Source organism: Ranitomeya imitator, chromosome 5 (genome assembly GCF_032444005.1).
Source record: "Ranitomeya imitator isolate aRanImi1 chromosome 5, aRanImi1.pri, whole genome shotgun sequence".
NCBI classification, from domain to species: domain Eukaryota; kingdom Metazoa; phylum Chordata; class Amphibia; order Anura; family Dendrobatidae; genus Ranitomeya; species Ranitomeya imitator.
The window spans coordinates 196990755-197014604 of NC_091286.1; the positions used below are offsets into that span (position 1 = coordinate 196990755).

A 23850-nucleotide genomic window follows, 5' to 3' on the forward strand; every position below is an offset into this window, starting at 1 on the left:
ACAGGAGAGATGACACACAGGTATATACTATATAAAGGAGGAGATGACATACAGGTACATACTATATACAGGAGGAGATGACATACAGGTATATACTATATACAGGAGGAGATGACACACAGGTATATACTATATACAGGAGCAGATTACCTACAGGTATATACTATATACAGGAGGAGATGACATACAGGTATATGCTATATATAGAATAATAATAATAATAATAATAATAATCTTTATTTTTATATAGCGCTAACATATTCCGCAGCGCTTTACAGTTTGCACACATTATCATCACTGTCCCCGATTGGGCTCACAATCTAGAATTCCTATCAGTATGTCTTTGGAATGTGGGAGGAAACCGGAGTGCCCGGAGGAAACCCACGCAAACACGGAGAGAACATACAAACTCTTTGCAGATGTTGTCCTGGGTGGGATTAGAACCCAGGACCCCAGCGCTGCAAGGCTGTAGTGCTAACCACTGCGCCACCGTGCTGCCCGGTGACATACAGGTATATACTATATACAGGAGGAGATGACACACAGATATATACTATATACAGGGGAGATGACACACAGGTATATACTATATACAGGAGGAGATGACATACAGGTATATACTATATATAGAAGGAGATGACATACAGGTATATACTATATATAGGAGGAGATGACATACAGGTATATACTATATATAGGAGGAGATGACATACAGGTATATACTATATATAGGAGGAGATGACATACAGGTATATACTATATATAGGAGGAGATGACATACAGGTATATACTATATATAGGAGGAGATGACATACAGGTATATACTATATACAGGGGAGATGACACACAGCAGGTATATACTATATGCAGGGGAGATGACATACAGGTATATACTATATACAGGAGATGACATACAGGTGTATACTATATATAAGGGAGATGACAAACGTATATACTGAGGTGAAAATGAGAGGTGTGAGGTGAAAATGAAAAGGTGTGAGTGCAAAATGAGAGGAGTGAGGGAAAATAGTGTAGTGATCGGAAAATGACAGATGTGAGGTCGAAATGACAAGTGTTAGGCGGGAATGAGAGGAGTGAGGGAGAAAATGAGAGATGTGAGGGGGAAAATTAAAGATGTGATTGGGAAAATGAGAGTCGTAATGGGGAAATAAGAGAAGTGACGTGCTATAACTAACCACAGATATTTACTATGCCCAGGCAACGCCGGGCTCTTCAGCTAGTGTGTATATATATATATATATATATATATATATATATATATATATATATATATAATTCAGCGCTAGATTGCCGAAAAGCCGGTAATTCAATGGCTTTTCCTATCTCCTTCACAAGCCCGACAGGATATGAGACATGGTTTACATACAGTAAACCATCTCATATCCCTTCTTTTATTACATATTCCTCTTTAGTAATGTAAGAAGTGTCTTTGTGTCAAATTTGGGGTCTCTAGCTATTAAAGGGTTAAATCCCGGAAAGAATTGGCGTGGGCTCCTGCGCAATTTTCTCCGCCAGAGTGGGAAAGCCAGTGACTGAGGGCAGATATTAATAGCCTAGAGTGGGACCATGGTTATAGGACCCCACCTGGCTAAAAACATCTGCCCCCAGCCACCCCAGGAAAGGCACATCTGTAAGATGCGCTTATTCTGGCACTTAGCCTCTCTCTTCCCACTCCCCTGTAGCGGTGGGATATGGGGTAATGAGGGTTATGCGCCCTCTGCTGGATGAACTCATATGAACTCGAGCCTGGGAACTTTTCAAAATATATTCCCACGCTCGAGTTCATATGAGTTCATCCAGCAGAGGGCGCATAACCCTCATTACCCCATATCCCACCGCTACAGGGGAGTGGGAAGAGAGAGGCTAAGTGCCAGAATAAGCGCATCTTACAGATGTGCCTTTCCTGGGGTGGCTGGGGGCAGATGTTATTAGCCAGGGGCGTCCTATAACCATGGTCCCTCTCTAGGCTATTAATATCTGCCCTCAGTCACTGGCTTTCCCACTCTGGCGGAGAAAATTGCGCGGGAGCCTACGCCAATTTTTTCCGGGATTTAACCCTTTAATGTAATAGCTAGAGACCCCAAATTTGACACAAAGACACTTCTTACATTACTTAAGAGGAATCTAATATATAATTGCCTAGAATACTACTTCCTGCAATTTGTGCCAACTTCCTGTCCGGAGCTAATGTCCGGAGATAATGTCCGGAGCTAATGTCCGGAGATAAGTGACGTCAACAGTGTCCAGTGTCTGATTGGTTGCCGCCTGCTGCGAGCGACCAATCAGAAACGTGCTGTACTGTGACACACTCCGCCCGCCATTTTGGTGTGATTTTTGAATTTTTACCTCACAGCAAGTTTCTACTGCGTGGAGGCGGGCCCAGTGACGTTGCTCTTCAAGCTCCTGCCGAATTTCGTCAAAAAAAAGATAATACCATTTACCAAAACTATATATATTTAGTTGTGAAGTGGTTCAGTGACATTTTCACACCAATTTTGAACTTTTGTTTGGTGTTTTCTCCATATGCTGCCTATTATTCACTGACTGTTATACTGAGAGACTGCCGTTTATTAACCTCTTCTTTGCCACATTGGGTATATTGCTCTATTATTTGCCACATAAGGACATTGTCCATTATTGCCCAGCAATTTCTCTGCAATATAAACTGCCTATTTATTAATATCTGCATTCCTGCAAAGAACTATTGCCTATTATTAACTGGCTATTTTCCTACTACCTGACATTGTTCTTAAGCAAAGAACCGTTGTTGTGGCATTTGCCACAACACGCAAAGTTGTCGTCTGATGTCTTTCATCCCTCCCCTCATAAGCATGTTCATGGATCCTGTGTAACTGTACCTTAAATAACAAGAATTGTCAAGAGCTGGTGAGTGCAGCCATTTTTTGTTCTTTCTTACTATTATTTATTAATTGTATTATTTTTACATTTGAATAAATAAAGTATATATGGATTCTAGACTCCCGATTCTTTAGAATCGGGCTGCCATCTAGTATGTGATAAAAGAAGGGATATGAGATGGTTTACTGTATGTAAACCATGTCTCATATCCTGTCAGGCTTGTGAAGGAGATAGGTAAAGCCGGCAATTGAATTACCGGCTTTTCTGCCATCTAGCGCTGAATATATATATTCAGCTTCGTCCTGTTGCGAAAAGCGCGTCGGGTGTGGTGGGTCCCTGACTCCTGGTTTGTATTTGGTAAGCACTTGCTAATTATCTATTACATACGGACTTTGCTTATGTATCTTGTTTAGTACGGCGGGCAGCCGCATCAGGTGTATGCCATCTATACTCTTACACTATTTATTGATTGTAATTATCATATGTATGCACTTTATATTTATATTTATGGCTTGCCTGAAGGCTGCTGCCTGCGTTGTTGTTATATATTCCTCTCTCTATGTATATATTGTTACAGATTAATATAGCTGAGTGATTGCATATATGGTCCATTCTTGTCTGTAGCCATACCCACCAGGTTTTTCTCCTGTACTTTACCTCTACTTTTATGTTCGTGGTTTTATTGGTAGTTTATGTAACATTAATAAAGTTGTTGTATTATCACCAACATTGTGGGCAGTGTTTTTGGTGGATATTTGTGATTTGCCTTACGTTGGTATATACCATTAGGTTCACTCATTGGTGTTTATAATACACTGACAAACGCAGCATGCTGCGATTTTCTACGCCCGTAACATACCGTATATTACGGATGCGTAATATATGGCAGATAGGAGCTGCCCCATAGAGAATCATTGGGCCGTGTGCAATGCATATTTTCTGCGCTCATACGTCCGTAAAACTCGCTAGTGTGAGAGGCGCTCCATAAATGAAACAAGATGTGTCTCCTTATGTGTCACACCCCACATGGCCAGCTAGGGTAGTTAAATCTTACAATGACATTTCCTAGTGAATGCATTAGTATTAGTTGAAAGCAATGTTAGGCTAGGTTCACATTGCGTTAATGGGTTAACGCTAGCGGACTCCGTTACATGGCGAAATTGGCGCAATTAATGCCATGCAACGGATCCGTTAGCGCACCCATTGACGACAGTGTGCTAACGGATCTCTAGCGCATGCCATTTTCGGCACGCGCTAGCGATGTCCCGTTAGTTTAGAACGGACTGCGGACGCTGCTTGCAGCATCCGAGGTCCGTCCCTCGCTAGCGCAGATCGGGTGTCTGCGCTAGCGGGATCGCCAAACGCGATCCCTATTGGGACATTGCGTTAGCACAGTCCGTAGCGGTATGCGCTAAACGTTGAAAAACACATCAAAAACGCTGCTTGTGAACATAGCCCAAGTGGTGGAGGAACATTTTCGTCTGGGGATAATTATTTTGCCTTATATACAAGTCATTACCCTGGAAAGGATGTACCTTTTAACATATTTCCCAGCAAAATCTATTTTGGTTTCGTTTTTGTATGTTTTTTTGGTGTAAAAATGGCGTGAAACTCTGACATTGCTTACTGCTGTGACCTAGGACCTGGGCGATCCCCATGATGTTCCCATGTCATTTGAGCAGTGTTTCCATAATTTTCAGATGTTTTTAGATCTTAAAAGGACCCCCGGGGGATCGCGGTAAAAATACTCAGGTTTCCCATAGACTTATATTGGGCTCGTTGCTTGGGTTGAGTAGCCGAGTATTCCAATTTTCTCGACCCGAGCAACGAGCACTCGAGCATTTTAGTGCTCGCTCATCACTAGTTATGAACTTAATAGCCTATTCATAGGATGAGCTATTGCATGGGAAAATGTAATATTAGGGCAATAAATTTATACAGATGGCAGTTAATTTTTAATAGTCTATACAAAAATACAAAGAGGGATACAAAGAATGGAGTCTATTTAGACTTAGAATAATCTTTATTGATTCAACATGATAAAAAAAAAAATCTTAAACTACAGCAAACTTCAAGAAGGAAAAATGATCCTATTTATACAATTATTTGTAATATAATAAATCTACCGTAAGTATATTTCACAAAAGGCAATCACACCATAAACGTTCAGTTATAATTTGAGGAACCAAACGTAATCCTAAAACTAAATGAAAGTAGTTTGAAAACTGTCTTATATCGATTGAGATATTGCTGTACTTTATATTTAGGCTTGTGGCTCGGAGTAGAATGGGACAACCCTTTAAGAGGAAAACATGATGGCTCACACGAAGGAACAAGATACTTTACATGCAGGTAATTGGAAAGATAAATTATTACTTTTTGGGGTTCTCCTTTTTTTTCTGTGCTTCTTACTATGTTCTTTACAGTTTTTCAGCTATTTATATTCACGTATTTCTTATAGTTTAATTACTAGTGTTGTTTAACCCTTCTGCAGGAAATTTGGCTGATGTTGGTTTTCACTGGGTAGACAATTGCAATTTTACTTCTCATAAGTTTAGAGCTCATTAGTTTAGAAAACAGCTTATATTTCTCACCTATATGAATATTAATATTTAAAGGGCCACTGTCACCCCCTCCAGCCGTTATAAACTAAAAGAGCCACCTTGTGCAGCAGTAATGCTGCATTCTAACAAGGTGGCTCTTTTAGTTTTGTGTTCAGGTATTACTAAAATAAAGCGCTTTGAAACTTTGCAAAAATACCTATCTTTGTCCACGGAGGCGGGCCCTCAATCCCCAGCTTGAACGGTACTCTGCCGTCACTCACATCTTCAGGGGCTTTCGGCGCCGCCCCCTCCGCACTGTTTTCTCTTAAAATCCGGCGCCTGCACTGTGTAAATCTTTGTGGGGCAGGCACAGTAAGCTCTGGCGGTCTGACGTCTGTTGTGAATTCTGTTGTCGAACTCCCTCCTGTGGTCGTGAATGGTACTTCGGCGAGTTCTGTCTATGGGCTCCCTCTGGTGGCTGTGAGTGAAGCTGCTGCTTCTAAGGTTCCTTACACAGGTGACGTGGTTTATCCTTTGGTTGACTGCTCTATTTAACTCCTCTCAGATCGTTACTCCATGCCAGCTGTCAATGTTTTTGCATTGGTTCAGTTCGCTCCTGGATCTCTCTGGTTACCTGCCTTCTCCTGCAGAAGCTAAGTTCCTGATAGTCATTATTTGTTCACTGTTTTCTTGTCCAGCTGGTTTTCATGATTTTGTCTTGCTAGCTGGTAGCTCTGGGATGCAGAGTGGCCCCTCCGCACCGTGAGTCGGTGCGGAGGTCTTTTTTGCACACTTTTGTAGGTTTTTGTGCTGATCGCAAAGTTACCTTTCCTATCCTCTGTCTATTTAGTAAGTCTGGCCTCCCTTTGCTGAAACCTGTTTCATTTCGCGTTTGTGACTTTCATCTTTACTCACAATCAATATATGTGGGGGGCTTCCTTTACCTTTGGGGAATTTCTCTGAGGCAAGGTAGGCTTTATTTTCTATCTCTAGGGCTAGATAGTTCTTAGGCTGTGACGAGGCACCTAGGTCTGGTCAGGAGCGCTCCACGGCTATTTCTAGTGTGTGTCATAGGATTAGGGCTTGCGGTCAGCAGAGCTCCCACATCCCAGAGCTCGTCCTGTATGAGGTTTAACTATCAGGTCATTCCGGGTGCTCCTAACCACCAGGTCATAACAGTACAGCTGGCCCAAAGTATTAATGCATCTCAATAGAGGGATAAGAGAACTTCTGAGACCATTTTTTTTCTTTGCACTGTGTTGTCTTTCTTTTCCCCTAGACCTTTGGGTGGTTCAGGACACAGGTGTAGATATGGACATTCAAGGTCTGTCCTCTTGTATGGATCATCTCTCTGCAAGGGTACAAAACATTCAAGATTTTGTGGTTCAGAATCCTATGTTAGAGCCTAAAATTCCTATTCCTGACTTATTTTTTGGGGATAGATCTAGGTTCTTGAATTTCAAAAATAATTGTAAACTGTTTCTAGCTTTGAAACCCCGCTCCTCTGGTGACCCCGTTCAACAGGTAAAAATCATTATTTCTTTGTTGTGTGGTGACCCTCAAGACTGGGCATTTTCCCTTGCGCCAGGAGATCCGGCATTGCGTGATGTTGATGCGTTTTTTCTGGCGCTTGGATTGCTTTATGATGAACCAAATTCAGTGGATCAGGCAGAGAAAATCTTGCTGGCTTTGTGTCAGGGTCAGGATGAAGCGGAGGTGTACTGTCAGAAGTTCAGAAAGTGGTCTGTGCTTACTCAGTGGAATGAATGTGCCCTGGCGGCAATTTTCAGAAAGGGTCTTTCTGAAGCCCTTAAGGATGCCATGGTGGGATTTCCCACGCCTGCTGGTCTGAATGAGTCTGTCTTTGGCCATTCAGATCGATCGGCGCATGCGTGAGCGCAAAGCTGTGCACCATCTGGCGGTATTCTCTGAGCATAGGCCTGAGCCTATGCAGTGTGATAGGACTTTGACCAGAACTGAACGGCAAGAACACAGACGTCGGAATGGGCTGTGTTTTTACTGTGGTGAATCCACTCATGCTATCTCCGATTGTCCTAAGCGCACTAAGCGGTTCGCTAGGTCTGCCACCATTGGTACGGTACAGTCTAAATTTCTTTTGTCCGTTACTCTGATTTGCTCTCTGTCGTCCTATTCTGTAATGCCATTGGTGGATTCAGGCGCTGCCCTGAATTTGATGGATTTGGAGTTTGCAAGGCGCTGTGGTTTTTTCTTGGAGCCCTTGCAGTATCCTATTCCATTGAGCGGAATTGATGCTACGCCTTTGGCCAAGAATAAGCCTCAGTACTGGACTCAATTGACCATGTGCATGGCTCCTGCACATCAGGAGGATATTCGCTTTTTGGTGTTGCATAATCTGCATGATGTGGTCGTTTTGGGGTTGCCATGGCTACAGGTCCATAATCCAGTGTTGGATTGGAAATCTATGTCTGTGTCCAGCTGGGGTTGTCAGGGGGTACATGGTGATGTTCCATTGCTCTCAATTTCACCTTCCACTCCTTCTGAAGTCCCTGAGTTTTTATCAGATTACCGGGATGTATTTGAAGAGCCCAAATCTGGTGCCCTACCTCCTCATAGGGATTGCGACTGTGCTATTAATTTGATTCCTGGTAGTAAGTTTCCTAAGGGCCGTCTGTTTAATTTATCTGTGCCAGAGCACGCCGCTATGCGGAGTTATATAAAGTAATCCTTGGACGAATATGACCCTTCTCCATCGTCGTCACCATTGGGAGCAGGGTTCTTTTTTGTGGCCAAGAAGGATGGTTCTTTGAGATCTTATATTGATTACCGCCTTCTTAATAAGATCACAGTCAAATATCAGTATCCTTTGCCGCTGCTGTCTGATTTGTTTGCTCGGATTAAGGAGGCTAGCTGGTTCACCAAGATAGATCTTTGTGGTGCATATAATCTTGTGCGAATTAAACAGGGTGATGAATGGAAGACGGCATTCAATACGCCCGAGGGCCATTTTGAGTACCTGGTTATGCCATTCGGGCTTTCTAATGCTCCATCAGTATTTCAGTCCTTTATGCATGACATCTTCCGAGAGTACCTGGATAGATTCATGATTGTATATTTGGATGACATTTTGGTCTTTTCGGACGATTGGGAATCTCATGTGAAGCAGGTCAGAATGGTGTTCCAGGTCCTTCGTGCGAATTCCTTGTTTGTGAAGGGGTCAAAGTGTCTCTTTGGAGTTCAGAAGGTTTCATTTTTGGGTTTCATTTTTTCCCCTTCTACTATCGAGATGGACCCTGTTAAAGTTCAGGCCATTTACGATTAGACTCAGCCGACATCTGTGAAGAGCTTGCAGAAGTTCCTGGGCTTTGCTAATTTTTATCGTCGCTTCATCGCTAACTTTTCCAGTGTTGCTAAGCCGTTGACTGATTTGACCAAGAAAGGTGCTGATGTGGTCAATTGGTCCTCTGCGGCTGTAGAGGCTTTTCAGGAGTTGAAGCGTCGTTTTGCTTCTGCACCTGTGTTGTGCCAGCCAGATGTTTCGCTCCCTTTTCAGGTGGAGGTTGATGCTTCTGAAATTGGAGCAGGGGCTGTTTTGTCGCAAAGAAGTTCTGATGGCTCGGTGATGAAACCCTGTGCCTTCTTTTCTAGAAAATTCTCGCCTGCTGAGCGCAATTATGATGTGGGCAATCGGGAGTTGTTGGCCATGAAGTGGGCATTCGAGGAGTGGCGACATTGGCTTGAAGGAGCTAAACATCGCGTGGTGGTCTTGACGGATCACAAGAATTTGACTTATCTCGAGTCTGTTAAACGGTTGAATCCTAGACAGGCTCAATGGTCTCTCTTTTTCTCCCGTTTTGATTTTGTGGCTTCATACCTTCCAGGATCTAAAAATGTGAAGGCTGACGCCCTGTCAAGGAGTTTTGTGCCTGACTCTCCGGGTGTTCCGGAGCCGGCGGGTATTCTTAAAGAAGGGGTAATTTTGTCTGCCATTTCCACTGATTTGCGGCGTGTGCTGCAAAAGTTTCAGGCTGATAGACCTGACCGTTGTCCTACGGAGAAACTGTTTGTCCCTGATAGATGGACTAGTAGAGTTATCTCGGAGATTCATTGTTCAGTATTGGCTGGTCATCCTGGAATCTTTGGTACCAGAGATTTGGTGGCTAGATCCTTTTGGTGGCCTTCTTTGTCACGGGATGTGTGTTCTTTTGTGCAGTCCTGTGGGATTTGTGCTCGGGCTAAGCCCTGCTGTTCTCGTGCCAGTGGGTTGCTTTTGCCCTTGCCGATCCCGAAGAGGCCCTGGACGCATATTTCCATGGATTTTATTTCTGATCTCCCTGTTTCTCAAAAGATGTCGGTCATTTGGGTGGTTTGTGATCGCTTCTCTAAGATGGTCCATTTGGTACCCTTATCTAAACTGCCTTCCTCCTCTGATGGTGCCATTGTTTTTCCAGCATGTGGTTCGTTTGCATGGCATTCCAGAGAACATCGTCTCGGACAGAGGTTCCCAGTTTGTTTCGAGGTTTTGGCGGTCCTTTTGCGCTAAGATGGGCATTGATTTGTCTTTTTCTTCGGCTTTCCATCCTCCGACTAATGGCCAAACCGAACGAACTAATCAGACTTTGGAGACATATCTGAGATGCTTTGTTTCTGCTGATCAGGATGATTGGGTGTCTTTCTTGCCTTTGGCTGAGTTTGCCCTTAATAATCGGGCCAGCTCGGCTACTTTAGTTTCTCCTTTTTTCTGTAATTCTGGTTTCTATCCTCGTTTCTCTTCAGGGCAGGTTGAGCCTTCGGACTGTCCTGGTGTGGATGCGGTGGTGGACAGGTTGCAGCAGATTTGGACTCATGTGGTGGATAATTTGACATTGTCCCAGGAGAAGGCTCAACGTTTCGCTAACCGCCGGCGTTGTGTTGGTCCCCAACTTCGTGTTGGGGATTTGGTTTGGTTGTCATCTCGTCACGTTCCTATGAAGGTTTCCTTTCCTAAGTTTAAGCCTCGTTTCATTGGACCATATAAGTTTTCTGACGTTCTTAATCCTGTGTCATTTCGTTTGGATCTTCCAGCTTCTTTTGCCATCCATAATGTGTTCCATAGGTCGTTGTTGCAGAGATACGTGGCGCCTATGGTTCCCTCCGTTGATCCTCCTGCCCCGGTGTTGGTCGAGGGGGAGTTGGAGTATGTGGTGGAGAAGATTTTGGATTCTCGTGTTTCGAGACGGAAACTCCAGTACCTGGTCAAGTGGAAGGGTTATGGTCAGGAAGATAATTCCTGGGTTTTTGCCTCTGATGTTCATGCTGCCGATCTTGTTCGTGCCTTTCATTTGGCTCATCCTGATCGGCCTGGGGGCTCTGGTGAGGGTTCGGTGACCCCTCCTCAAGGGGGGGGGGGTACTGTTGTGAATTCTGTTGTCGAACTCCCTCCTGTGGTCGTGAATGGTACTTCGGCGAGTTCTGTCTATGGGCTCCCTCTGGTGGCTGTGAGTGAAGCTGCTGCTTCTGAGGTTCCTTACACAGGTGACGTGGTTTATCCTTTGGTTGACTGCTCTATTTAACTCCTCTCAGATCGTTACTCCATGCCAGCTGTCAATGTTTTTGCATTGGTTCAGTTCGCTCCTGGATCTCTTTGGTTACCTGCCCTCTCCTGCAGAAGCTAAGTTCCTGATGGTCATTATTTGTTCACGGTTTTCTTGTCCAGCTGGTTTTCATGATTTTGTCTTGCTAGCTGGTAGCTCTGGGATGCAGAGTGGCCCCTCCGCACCGTGAGTCGGTGCGGAGGTCTTTTTTGCACACTCTGTGTGGTCTTTTGTAGGTTTTTGTGCTGATCGCAAAGTTACCTTTCCTATCCTCTGTCTATTTAGTAAGTCTGGCCTCCCTTTGCTGAAACCTGTTTCATTTCTGCGTTTGTGACTTTCATCTTTACTCACAGTCAATATACAGTGGGGCAAAAAAGTATTTAGTCAGTCAGCAATAGTGCAAGTTCCACCACTTAAAAAGATGAGAGGTGTCTGTAATTTACATCATAGGTAGACCTCAACTATGGGAGACAAACTGAGAAAAAAAATCCAGAAAATCACATTGTCTGTTTTTTTAACAATTTATTTGCATATTATGGTGGAAAATAAGTATTTGGTCAGAAACAAACAATCAAGATTTCTGGCTCTCACAGACCTGTAACTTCTTCTTTAAGAGTCTCCTCTTTCCTCCACTCATTACCTGTAGTAATGGCACCTGTTTAAACTTGTTATCAGTATAAAAAGACACCTGTGCACACCCTCAAACAGTCTGACTCCAAACTCCACTATGGTGAAGACCAAAGAGCTGTCAAAGGACACCAGAAACAAAATTGTAGTCCTGCACCAGTCTGGGAAGACTGAATCTGCAGTAGCCAACCAGCTTGGAGTTAAGAAATCAACAGTGGGAGCAATAATTAGAAAATGGAAGACATACAAGACCACTGATAATCTCCCTCGATCTGGGGCTCCACACAAAATCCCACCCCGTGGGGTCAGAATGATCACAAGAACGGTGAGCAAAAATCCCAGAACCACGCGGGGGGACCTAGTGAATGAACTGCAGAGAGCTGGGACCAATGTAACAAGGCCTACCATAAGTAACACACTACGCCACCATGGACTCAGATCCTACAGTGCTAGACGTGTCCCACTGCTTAAGCCAGTACATGTCCGGGCCTGTCTGAAGTTTGCTAGAGAGCATTTGGATGATCCAGAGGAGCTTTGGGAGAATGTCCTATGGTCTGATGAAACCAAACTGGAACTGTTTGGTAGAAACACCACTTGTCGTGTTTGGAGGAAAAAGAATACTGAGTTACATCCATCAAACACCATACCTACTGTAAAGCATGGTGGTGGAAACATCATGCTTTGGGGCTGTTTCTCTGCAAAGGGGTCAGGATGACTGATCCGGGTACATGAAAGAATGAATGGGGCCATGTATCGTGAGATTTTGAGTGCAAACCTCCTTCCATCAGCAAGGGCATTGAAGATGAAATGTGGCTGGGTCTTTCAACATGACAATGATCCAAAGCACACCGCCAGGGCAATGAAGGAGTGGCTTCGTAAGAAGCATTTCAAGGTCCTGGAGTGGCCTAGCCAGTCTCCAGATCTCAACCCTATAGAAAACCTTTGGAGGGAGTTGAAAGTCCGTGTTGCCAAGCGAAAAGCCAAAAACATCACTGCTCTAGAGGAGATCTGCATGGAGGAATGGGCCAACATACCAACAACAGTGTGTGGCAACCTTGTGAAGACTTACAGAAAACGTTTGACCTCTGTCATTGCCAACAAAGGATATATTACAAAGTATTGAGATGAAATTTTGTTTCTGACCAAATACTTATTTTCCACCATAATATGCAAATAAATTGGTAAAAAAACAGACAATGTGATTTTCTGGATTTTTTTTTCTCAGTTTGTCTCCCATAGTTGAGGTCTACCTATGATGTAAATTACAGACGCCTCTCATCTTTTTAAGTGGTGGAACTTGCACTATTGCTGACTGACTAAATACTTTTTTGCCCCACTGTATGTGGGGGGCTTCCTTTACCTTTGGGGAATTTCTCTGAGGCAAGGTAGGCTTTATTTTCTATCTCTAGGGCTAGATAGTTCTTAGGCTGTGACGAGGCGCCTAGGTCTGGTCAGGAGCGCTCCACGGCTATTTCTAGTGTGTGTCATAGGATTAGGGCTTGCGGTCAGCAGAGCTCCCACATCCCAGAGCTCGTCCTGTATGAGGTTTAACTATCAGGTCATTCCGGGTGCTCCTAACCACCAGGTCATAACAGACGTCCCAGCCAGGCTTGGAGACTGCGCCTGTGCTGGCAGTGCGGCCACCCACCTCGGTAATCCCTGCCCTGCACTGTGTTATGCATTATGCATAGTGCGGGGCTAGGATTCCTGGGCATGTGCACTGCGTGTGTCAGACTGTCACCCATGTCCCCCGCCTTACAGCCTCTGTCTATTCGGCTGATCGTCCCGGTGATTGCTATGAGGAGGAGGAGGCACGATCAGCTGAATAGACAGAGGCTGTAAGGCGGGGGACCTGGGTGACAGTCTGACACACGCGGTGCGCATGCCCAGGAATCCTAGCCCCGCACTGTGCATAATGCATAACACAGTGCGGGGCAGGGATTCCCGAGGTGGGTGGCCGCACTGCCAGCACAGGCGCAGTCTCCAAGCCTGGCTTGGGACGTTAGACCGCCAGAGCTTACTGCGCCTGCCCCACAAAGATTTACACAGCGCACGTGCCGGATTTGAAGAGAAAACAGCGCGGAGGGGGCGACGCCGAAAGCCCCTGAAGATGTGAGTGACGGCAGAGTACCGTTCAAGCTGGGGATTGAGGACCCGCCTCCGTGGACAAAGACAGGTATTTTTGCAAAGTTTCAAAGCACTTTATTTTAGTAATACCTGAACACAAAACTAAAAGAGCCACCTTGTTAGAATGCAGCATTACTGCTGCACAAGGTGGCTCTTTTAGTTTATAACGGCTGGAGGGGGTGACAGTGTCCCTTTAAGTACAATATCCGCTTTATACTTCTACCTTCCTTGCAATGAAATATTCATCGCATTCAAGTATGCTTGTGGTCAAAGAGAGCATTTCTCAAGCGTTTTCTCTGGGGTTGTGTAGTCATCCTCTCTATGAAGCTGGCCAGTCACTGTTTGGGAGCATTTGATCTTGGATAAACGGTGTGATTTCCCAGTTTAGTTCTTCCCCTGTGATGCTGCCCAGTCAGTGCTCTGCAGCTTCTGAACCTGGTTGAACAGAATGATCACGATGTTCAGCTAGGTACAGATGCTGTGGAGCATTAACTACGAACCATCGTAGAAGGGAAGATCATGCCGTTCAAATAGGTTTACATGCTGCCGAGTGATGATTGGGCATCATCTTAGATAGCGGCGTAATGGTCGCAGAGGGTATGACTGGTCCCATGATGGAGAGGAGGCCCGTAGACATCAGCACATAGATGTGTTTCCTGAGATGCTCATATAGCTAAAATGCCACCGAAATACTCGGAGAAAACCCGAGCAACGACTATACTCGCTCATCACTAGATGGCACCACTTCCCTTCCCTGTCTCACATCCATTGTTAGCCACATCACATTGTTATCAGACCGTTCTTCCATAGATGCCTGCTGTCTTTCCGGTTTACTTTGCTGCCGGCTTCTCCACAGTTGCCGTCTGTCCTTTGCTCACCTGGCCTCAGTACACACACTCTCAGCAGAGCTCCAGGGCAGAGTAGGCTGTTTGTTGGCCAGGAACCACCTCTTGCAGTGAACCAGCAACTCTTGCTATCTCTTTGCTTGCACCAGCTACCTCTTTTCTTTCTTAACTCTTTGCCTTCTCTGTATTTCATAATGTTTGAGCTTAAAGATCATCACCCTGGTTACCCTTTACACCTGCACCTGATGCAAGCGCAAATTTTCTTTGGGCCAATTCGTAGCAGGCTGTGGAGTCTGTGTCTATTTTTTTGGAGTCGGTATAAAATGGACCTACTCTGACTCCTAAAATATGTAATAAATTTAGTACATTATTTTAATGAATTATGTGCTGAATATTTTTTCATAAGAATTGAGGAAAGTTATGAAATTTCCTATAAATATCTGTTCTATTCCTGATCTAAGTATCTCTGCTTTCAGTTGAGATGAATCTGTGCTGCACTTTATGTACTTGCTCAGTAGTAAAGCTCCTCTTCTACAGATCAGAGCAAAAGGCATTGGTAATATGGATGCCTGCAGCCCTGCACTCATCTCAAGAACTGCTAGTGTGAACAGAAAACAGAATTAAGGCAAGTACGTCTTAAAGCATATTTAACCCCTTACTGACATCGGACAGGATAGTACATCCATCCTCTATGGTTGTTGATGCCAGATTGCTTTGAGCGCCACCCTGTGGTCGGCGCTCATACCAATGCAGTATTTCTGCTACACAGAGGCGATCTGAGCATCGCCTCTATGTAGCAGAGCCGATCGAGCTATGGCAGCTTCTGGCCTCCCATGGAGGCTATTCAAGCATGCCAAAAGTTAAATAAAAATGATTTTAAAATTCTTGGAAAAAAATAAACATAAAAGTTTACATTGTCCCCCTTTCGCCCCATTCAAAATAAATCAATAAAAAAATTCAAACCTACACATATTTGGTATCACCGCTTTCAGAATCGCCCGATCAATAAAAAAAAGGATTAACCTGATCGCTAAACGGTGTAGCGAGAAAATTAGAACACCAGAATTACGTTTTTTGGTCACCTCAACATTGCATTAAAATTCAGCGATTCAGCGAACGGGCGATCAAAAGAACGTATCTGCACAAAAAGTGATATAATTAAAAACATCAACTTGGCGCGCAAAAAATAAACCCTGACCCAACCCGAGATCACAAAAATGGAGACGCTACAGGTATCGGAAAAATGCGCATTTTTTTTTTTTTTTTTTTAAATGTTGGAATTTTTTCCCCACCTTTTTAGATAAAAAAGAACTTAGACATGTTTGGTTTCTGTGAACTCGTAATGACCTGGAGAATCATAATGGTAGGTCAGTTTTGCATTTAGTGAACCTAGCAAAAAAGCCAAACAAAAAACAAGTGTGGGATTGCACTTTTTTTTTTTTTTAAATTTCACCGCGCTAGGAATTTTTTTCCCGTTTTCGTGTACATGATATTAACTAAATCTAATGGTGTTGTCGTTCAACAGTACAACTTGACCCGCAAAAAATTAGCCCTCACATGGCCATATTGACGTTATGGCTCTGCAAAGAAGGGTAGCGAAAAACGCAAAACCGAAAAAAGCTTCGGGGTGAAGGGGTTAAACTTTCAATAAACTGTGCATAAATCAATAGTCCAGTGTATGTTTGCTCTGTGTTCTTCAAGTTACTTGCTCCTTCCCCACTTCATAGACTGTGAAGCCTCATGATGTGAAACACTTACTGACCTGTAGCCTGAGAAACGCCCGAGACTGAAAGTTCAGAGTAAAGGTATCTAATAACATATATTACAATTTTTGTCATTATCTGTACTATTGATTTATGCAAAGTTTTTTATTTCTATGCAAAATTATACATTATTCCCTATTCTTGCTGGAATTACAATACACCCAATATACCTTAATTTTTCATAGGACAAAGTATTTTGAGAGCGCCTATTATTATTATATGAATTATTTGACTTCAAAATGACTAGGAAGTTTCCTATAAATTCAGCTGTATTTGAGCATTTCACATTAACTCAAGATAAAAAAAAAATACTTTGTGCGTCAGTGTAGGACAGGTGAAAACAAATGCTGTGAGCCCCAAATCAGTGCATACTCAGGCAGTGACAAAAATGTTCCTACGAGAGCTTCCAATCTAAAAATACATTTACAACTAGAAGTTTTCAAAGCTGTGACTGAGAAAGATCAGTGACACCAAGAAACCAGTGCGCAGCACTTCCCATTGTGCGAAGGAGGAGGAAAGAGCATCTCAAACATCAGTTACAAGATATTTTGTACGTTACAAAGTTACTGTAACAATGACAGCATATATGTTTAAAAGATAGCCTGTTGTGAAAAATGGTGTACCATAATCACTATTTACACGACCAGCTCTTACAGCTCTTAATTGAGAAATGGCGTGCAAACTTGGTGTTTCTCTGGAAAGAGAAAGTATTAGAAAATTACTGTGATAATGTATAATATGATTCTTAGTTGTCCCTGCTAGCACATCATTGTGGGCTCTGACCCCCCCCCCCTTCTCTCTGTGTTTATGCTGGCAGAGATGTGTGTACGTGGATCCCAAATCCCTCATGGCCCCTCGCAAGAATTTTTATTGCGCTTGTAGCTGCACAAATCTCCCTCCAGCTGAAACTGGTCTGATATCCCTCTGAAGACATGAGGTTCTTTGTTCTATTATAGTAAGATATTGGGCCACCGATTTGGGCTAGAAAAATAAGGAGTATATATTGCTAACTTCCATCGGTAGATCTGTCAGCCACTATAACCACTAGGAGCTAAACTTTGCACAGCACTGTGTCAAATCAGCGATCTAACAGGCAGTGCTCCAGGCTTACAGGTGCCTGCTCTGAGCAGGCGCTTGTAAGCCACCTCCCTGCAGGACCCGGAAGCAGCCCAGTGGCCATTTTGGATCCGGGGCCTGCAGGGAGAAGGAGGTAGGAGACCCTCGGAGCAAAGCAATCACAACGCGTTGCTCCGAGGGTCTTGGGGAATCACGCAGGCCGCCCCCTCCCTGCACGATGCTTCCCTATGCCTTCGGAACGCTGCGATCATCTTTGATCGCAGCGTTCCAGGGGTTAATGTGCCAGGAGCGGCCCGGGACCGCTCCTGGCACAGAGTGCCGGATGTCAGCTGCAATAGTCAGCTGACACCCGGCCGCGATTGGCCGTGCTCCCCCGTGAGCGCGGCTGATCCCGCTGGACGTACTATTCCGTCCATGGGACGTAGGGCCCACCCCACATGGACGGAATAGTACGTCCAATGGTAGAAAGGGGTTAAAGATTAAGAATAATGGTCTATCAAGGACAATACTTAAGTCCTGCAGTACTCTGGGGTGTATCCCATCCGGGCCCGGGGATTTGTCAACTTTAGTGATTTTTAGACACCGCTGTACTTCCTGCTGGGTTAGGCAGGTGACATTCAATGGAGAATTTTTATCACTAATCAAGTGGTTCTTCATGAGATCTTCTTGTGTTGTGTTGAAAAAAAGTCATTTAGCATATTGGCTTTTTCCTCATCCTCATCCATCATTTCACCCAGACTATTTTTAAGGGGGCCAACAATATAATTTTTTTTAGTTTCCTACTATTTATGCAGTTAAAGAATATTTTGGGTTTATTTTAACTCTCTTTAGCAATTAGTCTCTCTATCTCGAGCTTTGCTGCCTTTATTTGCTTTTTACCAAAATTTAGTTTTCTGTATTTATTTAATGCCTCATCACTACCTACTTGCTTTAATTCTCTAAATGCTTTCTTTTTGTCACTTATTTCGCCCCTTACAGCTCTATTTAGCCATAGTGGTTTCCTCCTATTTCTAGTATGTGTATTCCCATAGGGTATACAGTACAGAGCAAAAGTTTGGCCACACCTTCTCATTTCAAGATTTTTCTCTATTTTTATGACTATGAAAATTGTACATTCACAGTGAAGGCATCAAAACTATGAATTAACACATGTGGAATTATATACTTAACAAAAAAGTGTGAAACAACTGAAAATATGTCTTATATTCTAGGTTATTCAAAGTAGCCACCTTTTGCTTTGATGACTGCTTTGCACACTCTTGGCATTCTCTTGATGAGCTTCAAGAGGTAGTCACCGGGAATGGTTTTCACTTCACAGGTGTGCCATGTCAGGTTTAATAAGTGGGATTTCTTGCCTTATAAATGGGGTTGGGACCATCAGAAGTCTGGTGGCTACACAGCTGATTGTCTTACTGAATAGACTGTAAGAATTTGTTTTATGGCAAGTAAAAAGCAGAAAACGAGTGGCCATCATTACATTAAGAAATGAAGGTCAGTCAGTCCGAAAAATTGGGTAAACTTTGAAAGTGTCCCCAAGTGCAGTGGCAAAAACCATCAAGTGCTACAAAGAAACTGGCTCACATGAGGACCGCCCCAGGAAGGAAGACCAAGAGTCACCTCTGCTTCTGAGGATAAGTTTATCCAAGTCACCAGCTTCAGAAATCACAGGTTAACAGCTCAGATTACAGACCAGGTTAGTGCCACACAGAGTTCTAGCAGCAGACACGTCTCTACAACAACTGTTAAGAGGAGCTTTGTGCAGCAGGCCTTCATGGTAAAATAGCTGCTAGGAAACCACTGCTCAGGACAGGCAACAAGCAGAAGAGACTTGTTTGGGCTAAAGAACACAAGGAATAGACATTAGACCAGTGGAAATCTGTGCTTTGGTCTGATGAGTCCAAATTTGAGATCTTTGGTTCCTACCACCGTGTCTTTGTGCGACGCAGAAAAGGTGAATGGATGGACTCTACACACCTGGTTCACACCGTGAAGCATGGAGGAGGAGGTGTGGGGGTGCTTTGCTGGTGACACGGTTGGGTATTTATTCAAAATTGAAGGCATACTGAACCAGCATGGCTACCACAGCATCTTGCAGTGGCATGCTATTCCATCCGGTTTGCGTTTAGTTGGACCATCATTTATTTTTCAACAGGACAATGACCCCAAACACACCTCCAGGCTGTGTAAGGGCTATTTGACCAAGAAGGAGAGTGATGGGGTGCTACGCCAGATGACCTGGCCTCCAGTTTCCAGACCTGAACCCAATCGAAATGGTTTGGGGTGAGCTGGACCGCAGAGTGAAGACAAAAGGGCCAACTAGTGCTAAGTATCTCTGGGAACTCCTTCAAGATTGTTGGAAGCTCATTCCCGGTGACTACCTCTTGAAGCTCAAGAGAATGCCAAGAGTTTGCAAAGCAGTCATCAAAGCAAAAGGTGGCTTATTTGAAGATCCTAGAATATAATACATAATTTCAGTTGTTTCACACTTTATTAACCCCTTCCCGACCTGTGACACAGCGTATGCGTCATGAAAGTCGGTGCCAATCCGACCTGTGACGCATATGCTGTGTCACAGAAAGATCGCGTCCCTGCAGATCGGGTGAAAGGGTTAACTCCCATTTCACCCGGCCTGCAGGGACAGGGGGAGTGGTAGTTTAGCCCAGGGGTGGTGGCTTCACCCCCCCGTGGCTACGATCGCTCTGATTGGCTGTTGAAAGTGAAACTGCCAATCAGAGCGATTTGTAATATTTCACCTAAAAAACTGGTGAAATATTACAATCCAGCCATGGCCGATGCTGCAATATCATCGGCCATGGCTGGAAACACTTATGTGCACCCACCCCACCCCACCCCACCGATCGCCCCCCCCCAGCCCCCCGATCTGTGGTCCGCTCCCCTTCGTCCTGTGCTCCGCTCCCCCGTCCTCCTGTCCGCTCCCCCCGTGCTCCAATCACACCCCCCGTGCTCCAATCAAACCCCCCCGCACTCCGATCCCCCCCGCACAGCGATCCCCCCCGTGCTCCGATCCACCACCCCATGCTCCAATCCCCCACCCCATGTTCCGATCCACCCCCCCGTGCTCCAATCCACCCCCCCGTGTTCCGATCCACCCCCCCATGCTCCGACGCCCCCCCCCCCCCCGTACCCTGATCTCCCCCCCTTATACTTACCTAGCCTCCCGGGGTCCGTCCCCCCCCCTTTGTCACCCCCATAGGTAGGGACAATAAAAAAAAAATAAAGAATTTTTTTTTTGTTCCACTAATGTTTTTTCCGCAGAGGATTTGATAAATCCGCAGTGCTAAACCGCTGTGGATTTATCGCAGATTTACCGCGGTTTTTCTGCGCATTTCACTGCGGTTTTACAGCTGCGATTTTCTATTGGAGCAGTTGTAAAACCGCTGCGGAATCCGCAGAAAGAAGTGACATGCTGCGGAATGTAAACCGCTGCGTTTCCGTGCAGTTTTTCTGCAGCATGTGTACAGCGATTTTTGTTTCCCATAGGTTTACATTGAACTGTAAACTCATGGAAACTGCTGCGGATCCGCAGCGTTTTCCGCAGCGTGTGCACATACCTTTAGAATTAGGCTATGTGCACACGGTGCGGATTTGGCTGCGGATCCGCAGCAGAGTTCCATCAGGTTTACAGTACCATGTAAACATATGGAAAACCAAATCCGCTGTGCCCATGGTGCGGAAAATACCACGCGGAAACGCTGCGTTGTATTTTCCGCAGCATGTAAATTCTTTGTGCGGATTCCGCAGCGTTTTACACCTGTTCCTCAATAGGAATCCGCAGGTGAAATCCGCACAAAAAACACTGGCAATCCGCGGTAAATCCGCAGGTAAAACGCAGTGCCTTTTACCCGCGGATTTTTCAAAAATGGTGCTGAAAAATCTCATACAAATCCGCAACGTTGGCACATAGCCTTAGGGTTAGGGTTGGAATTAGGTTTGTGGTCAGGGTTAGGGGTGTGTTGTGGTTAGGGGTGTGTTGGGGTTAGGGTTGTGATTAGGGTTATGGCTACAGTTGGGATAAGGGTTAGGGGTGTGTTGGAGTTAGAATTGAGGGGTCTCCACTGTTTAGGCACATCAGGGGGTCTCCAAACGCAACATGGCGCCACCATTGATTCCAGCCAATCTTGTATTCAAAAGGTCAAATGGTGCTCCCTCACTTCCGAGCCCCGACATGCGCCCAAACAGTGGTTTACCCCCACATATGGGCTACCAGCATACTCAGGACAAACTGCGCAACAATTATTGGGGTCCAATTTCTCCTGTTACCCTTGAGAAAATAAAAAATTGCTTGCTAAAACATCATTTTTGAGGAAAGAAAAATGATTTTTTATTTTCACGGCTCTCCGTTGTAAACGTCTGTGAAGCACTTGGGGGTTCAAAGTGCTCACCACATATCTAGATAAGTTCCTTGGGGGGTCTAGTTTCCAAAATGGGGTCACTTGGGGGGGGGTTTCTACTGTTTAGGCACACCAGGGGCTCTGCAAACGCAACAAGACGTCCGCAGACCATTCCATGAAAGTCTGCATTTCAAAAGTCACTACTTCCCTTCTGAGCCCCGACGTGTGCCCAAACAGTGGTTTACCCCCACACATGGGGTATCAGCGTACTCAGGAGAAACTGGACAACAACTTTTGGGGTCCAATTTCTCCTGTAACCCTTGGGAAAATAAAAAATTCTGGGCTAAAAAAATCATTTTTGAGAAAATAATTTTTTTTTTTATTTTCATGGCTCTGCGTTATATACTTCTGTGAAGCACTTGAGGGTTCAAAGTGCTCACCACACATCTAGTTTAGTTCCTTTGGGGGTCTAGTTTCCAAAATGGGGTCATTTGTGGGGGATCTCCAATGTTTAGGCACACAGGGGCTCTCCAAACGCGACATGGTGTCCGCTAATGATTGGAGCTAATTTTCCATTTAAAAAGCCAAATGGCGTGCCTTCCCTTCTGAGCCCTGCCGTGCGCCCAAACAGTGGTTTACCCCCACATATGGGGTATCTGCGTACTCAGGACAAACTGGACAACAACATTTGTGGTCCAATTTCTCCTATTACCATTGGCAAAATAGGAAATTCCAGGCTAAAAAATCATTTTTGAGAAAAGAAAAATTATTTTTGATTTTCATGGCTCTGCATTATAAACTTCTGTGAAGCACCTGGGGGTTTAAAGTGCTCAGTATGCATCTAGATAAGTTCCTTGGGGGGTCTAGTTTCCAAAATGGGGTCACTTGTGGGGGAGCTCCAATGTTTAGGCACACAGGGGCTCTCCAAACGCGACATGGTGTCCGCTAACAATTGGAGCTAATTTTTCATTCAAAAAGTCAAATGGCGCTCCTTCCCTTCCGAGCCTTACCATGTGCCCAAACAGTGGTTTACCCCCACATGTGAGGTATCGGTGTACTCAGGAGAAATTGCCCAACAAATTTTCGGATCCATTTTATCCTGTTGTCCATGTGAAAATGAAAAAATTGAGGCTAAAATAATTTTTTTGTGAAAAAAAAAAGTACTTTTTCATTTTTACGGATCAATTTGCGAAGCTCCTGGGGGTTTAAAGTGCTCAGTATGCATCTAGATAAGTTCCTTGGGGGGTCTAGTTTCCAAAATGGGGTCACTTGTGGGGGAGCTCCAATGTTTAGGCACACAGGGTCTCTCCAAACGTGACATGGTGTCCGCTAAAGAGTGCAGCCAATTTTTCATTCAAAAAGTCAAATGGCGCTCCTTCCCTTCCAAGCCCTGCCGTGCGCCCAAAACAGTGGTTTACCCCCCACATATGCGGTATCAGCGTACTCAGGACAAATTGGACAACAACTTTCGTTGTTCAGTTTCTCCTTTTACCATTGGGAAAATAAAAAAATTGTTGCTGAAAAATCATTTTTGTGACTAAAAAGTTAAATGTTCATTTTTTCCTTCCATGTTGCTTCTGCTGCTGTGAAGCACCTGAAGGGTTAATAAACTTCTTGAATGTGGTTTTGTGCACCTTGAGGGGTGCAGTTTTTAGAATGGTGTCACTTTTGGGTATTTTCAGCCATATAGACCCCTCAAACTGACTTCAAATGTGAGGTGGTCCCTAAAAAAAATGGTTTTGTAAATTTCGTTGTAAAAATGAGAAATCGCTGGTCAAATTTTAACCCTTATAACTTCCTAGCAAAAAAAATTTTTGTTTCCAAAATTGTGCTGATGTAAAGTAGACATGTGGGAAATGTTATTTATTAACTATTTTGTGTCACAAAACTCTCTGGTTTAACAGAATAAAAATTCAAAATGTGAAAATTGCGAAATTTTCAAAATTTTCGCCAAATTTCCGTTTTTATCACAAATAAACACAGAATTTATTGACCTAAATTTACCACTAACACGAAGCCCAATATGTCACGAAAAAACAATCCCAGAACCGCTAGGATCCATTGAAGCGTTCCTGAGTTATTAC

At 44.3% G+C, this 23850-nt stretch overlaps 1 protein-coding gene across 8 annotated transcripts in view; it reads left to right on the top strand.

The window, feature by feature from the left end:
- TBCE (tubulin folding cofactor E) overlaps positions 1 to 23850 on the top strand; it is a 359490-nt gene that overhangs the window by 76263 nt on the left and 259377 nt on the right. For all 8 annotated transcript variants that reach the window (XR_011321965.1, XR_011321966.1, XR_011321967.1 and 5 more), the window contains one exon: positions 5148 to 5232. Coding sequence is in view for 4 of the 8 variants with exons in the window: in XM_069769489.1 (XP_069625590.1) it covers positions 5148 to 5232 (85 nt within the window). In the remaining 4 variants the exon portion in view is untranslated. The remainder of the gene's footprint in view (positions 1 to 5147; positions 5233 to 23850) is intronic.